This window comes from Papio anubis, chromosome 5 (assembly GCF_008728515.1).
Source record: "Papio anubis isolate 15944 chromosome 5, Panubis1.0, whole genome shotgun sequence".
Taxonomy (NCBI): domain Eukaryota; kingdom Metazoa; phylum Chordata; class Mammalia; order Primates; family Cercopithecidae; genus Papio; species Papio anubis.
Window position 1 is genome coordinate 95063110 of NC_044980.1, and position 13269 is coordinate 95076378.

General features: G+C 34.8%; 1 protein-coding gene across 1 annotated transcript in view; it reads right to left on the minus strand.

Annotated features, from left to right (window-relative positions):
- SLCO4C1 (solute carrier organic anion transporter family member 4C1) overlaps positions 1-13269 on the minus strand; it is a 64743-nt gene that overhangs the window by 11623 nt on the left and 39851 nt on the right. The window contains exons 7-10 of the mRNA XM_031666326.1: positions 12305-12449; positions 11464-11659; positions 3982-4132; positions 1597-1787 (exon numbers count right to left, since the gene is read on the minus strand). Of these exons, the coding sequence (XP_031522186.1) occupies positions 1597-1787; positions 3982-4132; positions 11464-11659; positions 12305-12449 (683 nt within the window). The remainder of the gene's footprint in view (positions 1-1596; positions 1788-3981; positions 4133-11463; positions 11660-12304; positions 12450-13269) is intronic.

Here is a 13269-nt window from a genome sequence, read left to right on the forward strand (position 1 = left end):
AAGAAACGTCAGACTTAATCTGTACTATAGATGAAATGGATCTAATAGAGATTTATAAAACATTGCATCCAATAGCTGCAGAATACATACTCTTTTTGTCAGCACATGGATCATTCTCAAAGATTGACCATATGTTAGGTTACAAAACAAGTCTTAAAACATTCAAACAAACTGAAATAATATCAGTTATCTTCCCTGACCATAATGGAATAAAACAAGAAATTAATAACAAGAGGAATTTTGGAAAGTATGCAAACACATACAAATTAAACAATATACTCCTGAATGACCAGTGGGTCAATAAAGAAATTAAGAAGAAAATAGAACAATTTATTGAAACAAATGATAATGAAAACAACATGCCAAAATCTATGGGATATAGCAAAAGAAGTACTAATAGGGAAGTTTATAGCTATACATCAAAAAAGAGGAAAAATTTCAAACAATCTAATGATACATCTTAAAGAAGTAGAAAAACAAGAGGAAACCAAACCTAAAATTAGTAGAAGAAAGGAAATAATGATCTGAGGAGAAATAAATGAAATTGAAATGAAGAAAACAATACAAAAGATCAATGAAAAAGTAAACAAAATTGACAAACCCTTAGCCTGACTAAGAATAAAAGGAGAAGATGCAAAGAAATAAAATCAGAAATAAAAAAGGACACATTACAAGTGATACTGCTGAAATTCAAAGGATCATGAGTGGCCACTATCAGCAACAACATGCCAATAACTGGAAAATATAGAAGAAATGGACAAATTCCAAGATACATACAACCTATCAAGACGGAATCAAGAAAAATCCAAAGCCTGAACAGACCAATAACAAGTAGCAAGATTGAAGCTGTAATGAAATGTCTGCCAGTAAAGAAAAGCCCAGGACCCAATGGCTTCAGTGCAGAAAAGCCAAAGCTATCCTAAGCAAAAAGAACAAAACTGCACACGTGCCCATGAGCTTAAAATAAAAATCAAACAGTAAAAAAAAAAGAAAAGGTAATGAGTAAATATTAAGGAACACAAAAAGAAAAAAGTTAGAATTCATTAGGAAAGATATACAAAGACTGATGACTCTATGGAAGGACAGGTATGAAATGTACAGGTATGAAATGTGTTTGTACAGTGGGATAGAAGGAAGAAGAGCAACTGGAAACATAAAACAGGTGAACAACACAGGTAACAGCCAGTTTCTTATTGATTAGCACTGCTTAAGGAAGATTTAATGACACAGTGCCTAATGCATAAGGTAGAATGCCTGCCATTCTGATTCTGGCATATTGGAATGCATTTTATTTCTGTGATACTCAAAATTGAACATTTCTCCAGCTCACAGCTGAAGTTTCATGAAAGAAGCAGAGAAAACACCAAGCACAAGCCAAGCAGGCAATGTGAAGACACTTTCACGTGCATATCACTTAAATCTTCTACATCTGGGGTTCTATGGAGGCGCTTATCCAATGCCACAGAACTAATGATCTTGTAAGGGTTGATTGGTATTGAATCAATGGTCAATATGAACCCCAAATGAACCCCAAGTCCATTTGCTTTCCATCAACATGTTGCCTTGGGAATGAAACTTTCTCAACATACTACATACCTTAGGATAGACACAGTTATAGGAGTACTGGCCATAAAGGTAAAAATAATTATAATAAAGAAAATGCAAAGGAATATGGGCAGGTTCGCACAATGAGTTTCACATTTTCCAGCTTTAGCTTCAAAACCCAAAGTTTCTGCAGTGGATGTTATTTCTGTTTTCCTTTCAATACAGGAACAGTTGTAATATACCTAAAAATATTAGACACAAAAACAATGAAAGTGATTATTTAGAAAATAAATTATTGTAAATTAGGTATTCTCTAGACATGGCAAACACTCTCATAGTGTTTTAATCCATATACAACAAATTATGCTGAGAGAATATTTAACCCTTAAGAAATTAAACAAGTGGAAACAAACCATATTTATGATGTGGAATTACTTGTATTTGACTTTTGTGGCCATTACTTCAGCTTGTACCCTGCTATAGTAATTACTGACTTACAGAACAATTTAATGGGAATATAAGTTATGTGATCTTGCACATTCTAGGCTTCTTACAACAGTAATTATTTCTTAAAGGCATTTTACATCTCAACTCCATCATTCCATATCCTTTATCCTTACTGTAAATCTTTTTTAGACATTAAGGCCTTAACGAAATCAGAGCACAGCCAGAGATATCAAAGAGAAGCAGTGCTTTCATTGTTCGAAAGGCCAGAAACTTTTTTTTTTTTTTTTTTTTTGGTGCTAAAGCCATTCTAAGACCTCTGGTACCAATTCAGGAAAACCAAATATGCAGATGACCCTCCAAAATTGACTATTACATATTCAGCAATCAGATATATCAAATAATGAGGTAATTCAGCCTTTAAAATTTTAAGGAGAGAAACTGAGAACAGTATTTTCTATCCTAATGAAACTTTACAACTCTCATTCACCTGTAATATAGCAGTTAGTCAAGGTCAGATTTTGTAGTTCGGGTCACTGGTGTGAAATATAAGATTAAAACTGTATTGCTGTGAACAAATGTATATGGGTGTTTATTAAAAGTATTATAAATGTATATTGCCTATCTGAAATATTTCATAAGAAAAAAATATTGTGAATCAATTGATTATTTCACAGACTGATTGGACATAAAAAAGTCAGGACAAATAGAAAATTTGCAAGTCAAAATCATTTGCTCTTTCCAAAAAATTCTAGAAGACAACTTGCTGTGTAAGACAGTAATTATCTTAGCATTTGGTGAAAAATATAAATATTAAATTAACCATATCAAAATAACCAAAACTATTTTAAGTATGCTCTGGGTATTAGATTTTCTGTGTTGTTTCCCTGTGCAGGATGGTATTTGTGTCTATATATATTTAGTTACATAACTAAAACCCTTCCTAATAACTCCTTGTCATAATCCGCTTCTAATTAAAGTTAGCCAATAGCGTTTATTGGTTATATATATAGAAAAAAATTCAAATATTCAAAATTGTCATATAACTCTTACACATCTTATTCATTGTTTTTGTTTATACCACAGTATATATTTCCCTCAGATCCTTTTAAAGTTATCACATTATCTACTAATGCATAATATACTGTGTACTACTCATAATCTGAATATTATTTATTTCCAAGGCTCTTAAGTTTAGCTAAGGTTAGAAATATTTCGATTCTAAGATATAGTACAATAAAATTGCATTGAGTTCTTTTAAACTATTTAACCATACAAAAAAGAAACAACATCCAGGCACATTGATTAGTATTCAGATCCAGAATTAAATATGAATTTGTATTTAAAAATAAATTGATTTGAATATTTTAAATGTATTCATGGTACATCAAATAAATACTAAGTTTCTATTATATAAACTGTACCTAGTGAAAATAGGAAAACTCTCTTGCCTTCAAAGATCTTAAAGTATATTTAAGGAAAAATAAAATTGACCCTTGAACAACACAGGTTTGAACTGCACTGGTCCACTTATATGCGGATTTTTTTTTCAGTCAAACATGGATCAAAAATACGTATTCGCAGGATGCAAAACCCATATATACTGAGGCACTGACTTAAAGCAAGTTCTTCAAGGCCATCGGCGGGACTTAAGTATGGCATATTTGGGTATATGCAGGGGTCCTGGAACCCATCCCCCATGTATTCTGAGGGATGACCATAAAACAATTTGAAAAGGTAAAAGATATTTCACAACTGCAACAAAGTGATGTTGCTAAAATGTTTGTAACTTCCAAATTGAGTTTTCAACAATAACTGCAAGAGGCATGAAGGAACAAGAATCCATTTCAGTTGGAGACATCATGGGCTGCTTAATGGAGGCAGTGGAGCAGGAAGGCAAGAATAGGCATTGCATAACCTCATTAGCGAAGTCAAGATAGAAACCCACAAACACATTGCCTCACTAAGGGAAAAGTAGGAGACATAAGCTACCTTTGGTTTCCTGTGTGAGACTGTGTTTGAACAGCCTGCAAAGCAGGGAGAAAAATATTGGACTCCACCTCCACAGACAGGATAATAATATGATCGCAAACAGTTACAATTGGCATTACAAGGGGCTATCAAGCTTCCCAATTCTCCAGTCCTGTAAATAAGAAATGAAAGAAGGGTAAATGATCTATGTCATAACTTTTAACTAACAGTTTCGAAGCACTGTTATATCTTACCATTAGAACATTTATTCACTCACTCAACACATAATTACTAAACAAATAAAAAGTCTTCCTTTGCACATAAAGTTTAACTTCTTGTCAGAGAGAGGCAATAAAAACAATAGTCATATAGTATAGTATCTGTCAGTAATTAAAAATATAAGGCAGAATAAGTGAAGAAAACAAGAATTTCTCATCTGGCACCAGATAATTCTCTTGTGGGGTTGGTTCTGTGGACTGTAGAATGTTTAGCAGCATCCCTGACCTCCACCAGATACCAGTAGCACTCTCCTTCATTACAGCAACCAAAATATCTCCATACAGTGCCAAAAGCCTCCAGGATGCAGACAATATTTTAAACTTGGAAGGATGAACAAAATCATGCTGTTGAACATAATCATCTCATCAGTGGGAAAACTGAGGTCCAGGGAGATTAAGTTACTTTTCTTCCCTTACCAAATATAATTTTCCCAGTCCCCAGGATCAGTGTCATTTCAAGCTGCCTCTTACAGAAAATATCTTCCCTAATATAAAGGGTTACACTAATCAAAAATGCATCCCTCATACCTCATTTGTTTATTTATTCTTTCAAACAACATATATTGAGCAACTGCTAGGCCCTATGCTAGGTAACAGGAATACAAAGTAGAATAAGACAGTCTCTGTCCTCAAGGATTTCACAGTTTAGAGGTAGAAAGGGACATAGATAATTATTTACTAATATGCTAAGTGTGGTTACAGATATCTGCAAAGTGCATTTTAGAAGCACCAAGGAAGGACATCTATCACAAGCCAAAGTTTGGAGAAAAGGGGCTGGAGGAGCTACTGCCTGAGATGCAATTTAAAGAATGAGTAAGAGGTTGGTGCAGTGGCTCACACCTGTAATCCCAGCACTTTGGGATGCCAAAGCGGGTGGATCACTTGAGGTCAGGAATTCCAGACCAGCCTGGCCAACATGGTGAAACCTTGTCTCTACTAAAAATACAAAAATTAGCTGGGCATGGTGGCAGGCACCTGTAGTCCCAGTTCTCAGAAGGCAGAGGCAGGAGAATCTCTTGAACCCACGAGGCAGAGGTTTCAGTAAGCCAAGATCATGCCACTGCACTCCAGCCTGGGCAACAGAGTGAGACTCCAAAAAAATAGAAAATATATAAAGAATGAGTACGAGTAAGCCAGTCAAATGGGGAAGGTGAAACGTATTTCAGAAAAAGCTGGTACAAAGGCATAGAGTAGAGAAACAGCATCCTCTGTGGAGAAATATGAATGGTGGCTGAGGCACAGAGTGATAGGAAATGTAGCTGGAGAGGAGTAAAGGACCAGTTTAATTGAGAACCACGTGGCCTGACAAAAGGTAATCATTAAGGTAGTTTTAGACTGGAAAGTGACACTGTCAAAAGTTCATTTTAAAGAAATAATTCTAGGAGTTGTACAGAGTATGAATTTGAAGAAAGGGGACCAGTTACAATACCCTAGGCAGTAGGTGATGACAATATAAAGGAGAACTAAGATAGAACATACGATGATAGGAAGCAGATTAAAGAAAACTTTTGGATGTAGAATCAGTAAGATTAGGTGATGGATTGGTTGAAGATGACTCTTCCTGTTAAAAATGGAAGAGGCTACTCAAGAGGGTTAGGCAGAAAGATCACTTGAGCCCAGGAGTTTGAGACTGCAATGAGTTATGACTGTGCTGCACTCTAGCCTGGGCAACAGAGTGAGATACCATCTCTAAATAAAAAAAGAATGCAAGAGTCAAAGGTGACTCATAATATCTAACTTGATGTTGATGTTTAGGTATAGGAGAACAAGTTTTGGAGAAAAGATGATGAGTATGGTATTGTAACTATTGAGATTAAGAGTATCTCAAATTTAGTGAAGAAATCTTGAATGGAGCTAAATTTCTTAATAACCATTTGGACATAGATGTAGCTGAAACCACGAGCATTTATAAGATCAGTCATATAGTGTGTGGAATGAGGAGAGTACTGAGGTCTTGGGAGTCCACTTATTTAATAAACACACAATGAACACCAATTATGTGCTAGACTACTCAAAGTGGTAGAATTATATTTAAAAGAAAGAAGGAGCTAGAGCTAGAACTAAAAATGACAGACAGAGGGAGAGAGAGAAATGGATGGAAGGAAGGGAATGAAGGAGTGAAGAAGAAAAGGAGACGGAGGGAGAGGGAAGAAGGAAGGGAGAAAACAGAGAAGGAAGGGAGACGGGGGAAAGAAGGAAGGGAAGAAGGGAGGAAGGGAAGGGAAAGAGAAAAGGAAAGGGAAAGAAGGAAAGGGGAAAGGAAGAAGGGAGGGAGGAAAAGAAGGAAACCCCTGCCACCATGAAGCTAACTTTCTTGCATCAGGGGTCAAACACAGTAAATGAGTGATTTCTGGAAATATTAGAAGATAATCGACACTATGTTGGAAAATGATGACATACAAAGTAGGTGGAGAACAAGAAAGTCATGAAGAAAACAGATTAAAGAGAAAAAAAAAATGACTAAATCAGTAGAGAGTCTGAAGGAAAGAGTGATCAAGATAGTAATCTCCACTCTGCCTGCAGTCTCATCTTACTCAAATCTATTCCACAGGATGCTGCCAGATTTATCTTTATCAAGTATGATGATATCAAGGGTTGGTCACGTTCACAAAAACAATCACGAGTGTCTGCTCACAGAGCTCATAACACAGATCCAGAAATAAGATAATCAGAGAAAAACCATTGCTGCAACTTTAGAAATAGTCTTTACACAGCAATTTTTAAAGTTCCGAATAGATAATTCTCGTATTATTGATAAATAATTACTGAGATCATACAAAGTATAAGACAGCATGATGCAAATTATAGTAGAAACAAAGAAGTCTAGCTTATATTCCTTAATATCAAGGGTTGCTCACATTTGTCTACATATTTTACAAAGGTTTACTTCTTGAGGTAACTAGAAAACTATTAGTAGAAAAACAGCAGATGCTTGTGAAGTTTATTAAATTTTCTTAGTGTATACATATTATTTTAAAAAATATAAAAATATCCTATTTTGAAATGTTTACTAGTTTTTAAGATATAATAAAATAAACGTGCATATATACGTTTGTCACAAGTAGAATTCAAACATTAGTTTCTTAAATACAAAGTATTATTCTATAATTATGCCTCTATAACAGGCTAAAATTTCCCTAAAACCATTGCAAAATATTAATATGCCTCTTTAAGATGCTCTTTCATATAATCAGTAAAATTCTAGCTAAAGGCCAGATACAGAAAAAAATACTGTGTGTATACACTATGGTATTTCTATATTCTATGAGGTTTTTAAGTATTAAGTAAAACACAAATCATCATTACCACCCCTGATCACCAAAATAAGACTCAAAGTTCCTATAGATTGTCAAGGCAACAAAACAGCAGTGGGAAACAGTAGGAAAATAAACAGTATTCATGCAATCGAATTTAGTATTGTGCCCAATTAAAGATTTAATAATAAATTACTTTAAAATATTATTGAAAAATATCCTGACCATTATCTCAAGCAAATTAACACAGGCACAGAAAACCAAATACCACATTCTCTCACTTAAAAGTGGGAGCTAATCACTGAGTACTTACGGAATAAAGATGGCAACAATAGACACTGCAGACTATAAGAGGGAGAAGAGAAGAAGTGGGGCAAGGGTTGAAAAACTATTAGCCAGGCTCAGTGGCTCACACCTGTAATCCCAGCACTTTGAGAGGCCGAGACGAGTGGATCACCTGAGGTCAGGAGTTCAAGATCAGCCTGGTCAATATGGTGAAACCCTTTCTCTACTAAAAATACAAAATTTAGCTGGGCGTGATGGCACACCTGTAATCCCAGCTACTCAGGAGGCTGAGGCAGGAGAATCGCTTGAACCCAGGAGGCAGAGGTCACAGCGAGCTGAGATCGTGCCACTACACTCTAGCCTGGGTGACCAAGGGAGATTCTATCTCAAAAAAAAAAAAAAAAAAGAAAGAAAAAAAAATTAACTATTGAGTACTATGCTTGGTACCTGGGTAACAGAATCAATTGTACCCCAAACTTCAGCATCATATAATATATGCAGGTAACAAATCTGCACATGTACCCCCTGAATCTAAAAGTTGAAATTGTATATATATCCCCTGATCTTACATTTTTTGGATATGCTGTTATATTAAATAGGAACTTTCAAAGAATATATCAATGAACCTAATTAATTAATTCCTGGATGCAAAACCTATTTTTACCCATCTGTGCTTACCATTGTAAAGGTCAAAGATTCTTTGCATCCCTCTACTAGAAACCCTACATCCTCAGAACCTCTTCTGTCTCTCACTCCCTGATTTCCTGAGCTTCTTAGTCTGTTCTTTCCATAGACAGGCTTACCTAGCTTTACTTCACTTTGTTTTATTGTACTTGGCAAATCTTGTGTTTTTTTACAAATTGAAGGTTAGTGGCAATGTAGTGATAGTGATAGTATTCAGTAAGTCTATCAAGTGCAATTTTTCCCAGAGTGCACGATCATTTTATGTCTATTTCATATTTTGGTAACCTTGCAAAATTTCAAATTTTTTCATTATCATTTCTGTTATGGTGATCAGTGATTTCTGATGTTACTAAAATAATTGTTTCGGGACACCGTGAACCATGCCCCTTTAAGAAGTAAAATTTAATCAATAAATGATGTGTGTGTTCTGACTGCTCATTATTGTCTTATTTTAAGAAGTTGCCACAACTACCCCAACCTTTGGCAACCACCACCCTGGTCAGTCAGCAGCCATCAACACTGAGGCAAGACTCTCTACCAGCAAAAAAAATTACAACTTGCTGAAGGCTCAGATGATTGTCAGTACATTTCAGCAATAAATAATTTTTTAATTGAGGTATGTACATTGGACATTTCTTTTGTAGACATAAAGTTATTGCATATGTAATAGACTACAGTATAGAGTAAATATAACCTTTATAAGCACTGGAAAACCAAAATATCCATTTGAGTTGTTTATTGCAATATATGCTTTATTTTGGTGGTCTGGAACCAAACCCACATATCCTCAACATATGCCTGTACCTTTTCTTCTACACATGTTTCTTAGATGAGACTAGTTTGACTGACTAGTTTGTAATATACACATTTTAATACTCAGGGTACAGAAGCTAAAACTAAGAATTTGGGGCCATGAGAAAAATATGATCTGAAATGTCAGACCTACTTGGTGACATTAAATTGTGTCCCTATTTCTATCTATATACATACACATACATAAATGTGAGTAAAAACACATACATTTAGTGACATTTATGTGTGTGTGTGTGTGTGTGTATATTTACTTTCAGTTTTTCTCATCACTAAGAAATGTGTATGTGTATTAAACACTATGTCCCAGATCTTAATATATCTTAATGGCCAACTCCTACACGAACCTCAGAATTACCCCATCACACATGCCTTGCTTTCTGATTACACGAAGGACAGCACACCTGGTAGTAACTATCATTTAATGTAGACAATATTAAATGGATTCAGATGTACTTTGTTACTCAAGGTGATAAAACTATGTGTTAAACTATCCAGAACTTCCTTTTTTTTTTTTTCCTAAAAGGAACATACAGAAAAAGTTTACTGGGATAAGTTTGGGTGAAGTTTACAGGGGTGAAAGTCAGGTCTCCGCAACTTAACCTCTACCTACCTTTCAACATTCCAAAACATATTTATACTATCTCTAGACACATAATCTAAGTTCCATTCAACCTGGTCTCTGAAACTAGCCTTCACACTTAATAGCATTTATAACTTTGGTTTAGCATATTCCCTCTCCCTTTCTCTCTTCTCAAATCTTTATTTCTCAAAACTCTTTGTATCCTTGAAGGATTTTTAAACCCCATTTCACTATTATGCTATGAAGCCCTTCCAGATTCTAATCAAATAAAATTGAAAAGCTCACCTTCTTTTCAATTCCATAGCAATTTGTTTATCCCCCATTATCTAATTGACTATTTGTTCACTGTTTTCTTTCGCAATCTCTCCTTTAGAACAGGGATTTTGCCATGAAGGTCTGCCAGAGGAAGCATTCAACAAACATTGAATAAATGTAATGGAGCTTGGCCAGGCGTGGTGGCTCACACCTGTAATCCCAGTACTTTGGGTGGCCGAGTCGGGCGGATCACTTGAGGTCAGAAGTTTGAGACCAACCTGGCCAACAGGGTGAAACCCCGTCTCTACTAAAAATACAAAAATTAGCTGGTCATGGTGGCATACGCCTGTAGTCCCAGCTACTCCAGAGGCTGAGACGAGAATTGTTTGAATTCGGGAGGCGGATGTTGCAGGGAACTAAGATTGTGCCACCGCACTCCAGCCTGGGTGACACAGCAAGACTCTGTCTCAAAAAAAAAAAAAAAAAAAAATGTAATGGAGCTTAACTAAATATTGCTTTAGAATGCTCAGCATTAATGTAAAAGAATCACAGATATATTAGCAGCAACTACAAATCATGGTAATTGTCATTGGCAAACTTTTCCGAAGTAGATTATATTTATATCATCTGTAGGTCATATTATACAAAATTATGGAGTCCTTGACCTAACGTACCACCTTCCTTGACAGCCTCAAACACATGTAATGAAACAAAGCAGCACTGTGAGGTATAAAATGTACTGCTGTGCAATATCCTCTTGCCTGACCACTTACTTAGGGCTTAAAATTTCAAAGGAAAACAAAGAAATATAAATGGTCAAATCAGTTATAGCTAGAAGCATGTCTACAGGTGAGAACAAGTTATTTATTTATCTACAATAAACAAACTTTTAAGTAGATACAATAATGATTAGTATTAGCTAGGACTAGCTTTATTCTAATTTCTCTTCTTGTCTATTTGCAACCAACCTAATAAGGTAATTTTTATCATAGGGAGTTATTTGTATTTTTAAAAATTTGAATCAATAAAAACATATAATGTGAAATTCTCCCTAGGATATGAATCGCTTAGAGGCAAAAATCCTACTGTATTAATCTTTGTATCCCTGAGGAAGCATAGTGCCCAGTATATGAAAGTTGCTCCTTAAATGTTCTTTGTATAAATATCCCCAACTTTTAAGAAGACATCAATTATCTAAACTAAAAACAAAACCACATGTTCTTACATAGGAAAAAAGGCCTTCCAAATTTTTAAAACACCAATTTCTCACCATTTTATTTAAGAAAACATATGCTTGGAAATGCTTAGTCTATTATTCTGGTATTAATATCAAAAAGCACTGAGATGTATTTACCCATTATACGATTCGGATACACCAGCAAACGGCTCATTTTCACAATTAGCATAAATAAATACAAAACTCAGCGTAAATGCAACTCCAGATGTAAACAATGCAAACTTCATTGTGTTTTTACATGTCATTTTGAATTTTGAAACAAGGAAGCCACCTAAAATTTGACCGAGAGCAGCTCCAGGAATTAGAACAGCCCCTAATAAGAAAGAAGAATGTGGATTGTGAGAAATCATACACATATACTCACTCATACTGACAACTGAAAAACATCAAAAACAAATGCCAATATGGTTTTAACTTATATTTATTCACCTGATACAGAAATATGTGTACAAATGACTTAACAGGTCCACTAAGTAGGGAATTAGTCAAATTAATGTATTGAACATTAAGAATTAAGATTAATAGATATTCTCTTTAGCCATTTTAGCTTTTGTCTTTCTCTAGTTTATACAATAGACTGCCTAATGTCAGAAAATCAGAACTTTGTACCAAAATTAAGTTTAAATGTCTTTTTTTTTTTTTTTTTAAGACAGGGTCTCATTCTGTCACCCAGGCTGGAGGACAACAGTGCAATCTCGGCTCACTGCAGCCTCCACCTCCCAGATTCAAGTGATTCTCCCACCTCAGCCTCCAAAGGAGCTGGGACTACAGGCACATGCCACTACACTCAGCTAATTTTTATGTTTTTTGGTAGAGACAGGGTTTCACCATGTTGGCCAGGCTGGTTTCAGTTTAAATTTCAAGGAGGGGCTATCTCAAATTATACATTATCCTAATAAAAATTTAATATGGCAAAGTGAAATTTTTAGATTAAGTTAAAATAAAGAAAATGTTTTACCTCCAAGAGTAGCTGCAAAGCTGGATGTCAATCCGAATTGATTTTCTATAAATTTAGGTAAAAATGTAGCAAATCCAGTAGTAATTAAGGCTTCTGAAGAAGTTGATAGAACTAAACACATAAAGACAGCATTCTTCATCAAATTCTAAAGAAAAAATACAGTTCCTCAAATGAATAGCTATGATTATACTGCAAAGTATAGGGTTAGAAGGTTAGCATGATGAAATAACAAAATTTTACAATCGTCTGTAAAATTTCAGCATTTCCTCCAAAACAAAAATGTAGCTAGGGATAATTAATAGATTTACATATACATGATGAGAAAATTTATATGTGGAATACCTAGAAAATTGATAGATGATTCCTCAATATGGTGGTTATGCTTTTATTGCATTCCAAGGGCCACGGAAAGAAAGTAAAAGCCTTCTTGGAAAAGTTCTCTTCCCAAGTGTTACTGTAAATCTACACACTACAAATCTACCACCTATTTGGTATTTTATTGTGTTCTGAATTCCTATGTCCAGTAAAGAAAGAGTTTGAGACTATGAGCACAGATGAGAATAGTCTGTAAGTATCAAATTCATAGTATTGTTCCATGATTAGACTCAGCAATTAAAAACTTTAGAAACACAGTTAAGCAACTTTAGATAGGTGTCTATATGGCTAGACCTCTCAGAATCTTATTTATTGACAGAGGGGAGTATGGAGGTTAATTGTGTTAATATATTTAACCACGAAATGAAAACCAAATTATAGTTCTCAAATATTAAATGTCAAAAAATTTTTCATAAAACGAAGCAAAACACAAACACACACACACACACAGAATCACAAAGGAGCAAGATGGCAGCTTTAGAAGTCAGAGCCACATAGACTGATGGAGGAAGGAAAACGTACCTAAAAACATGCAATAATTTAAAATAATTCATAATAATAATAAATAGCGGTATTTTAAAAAATTGCCT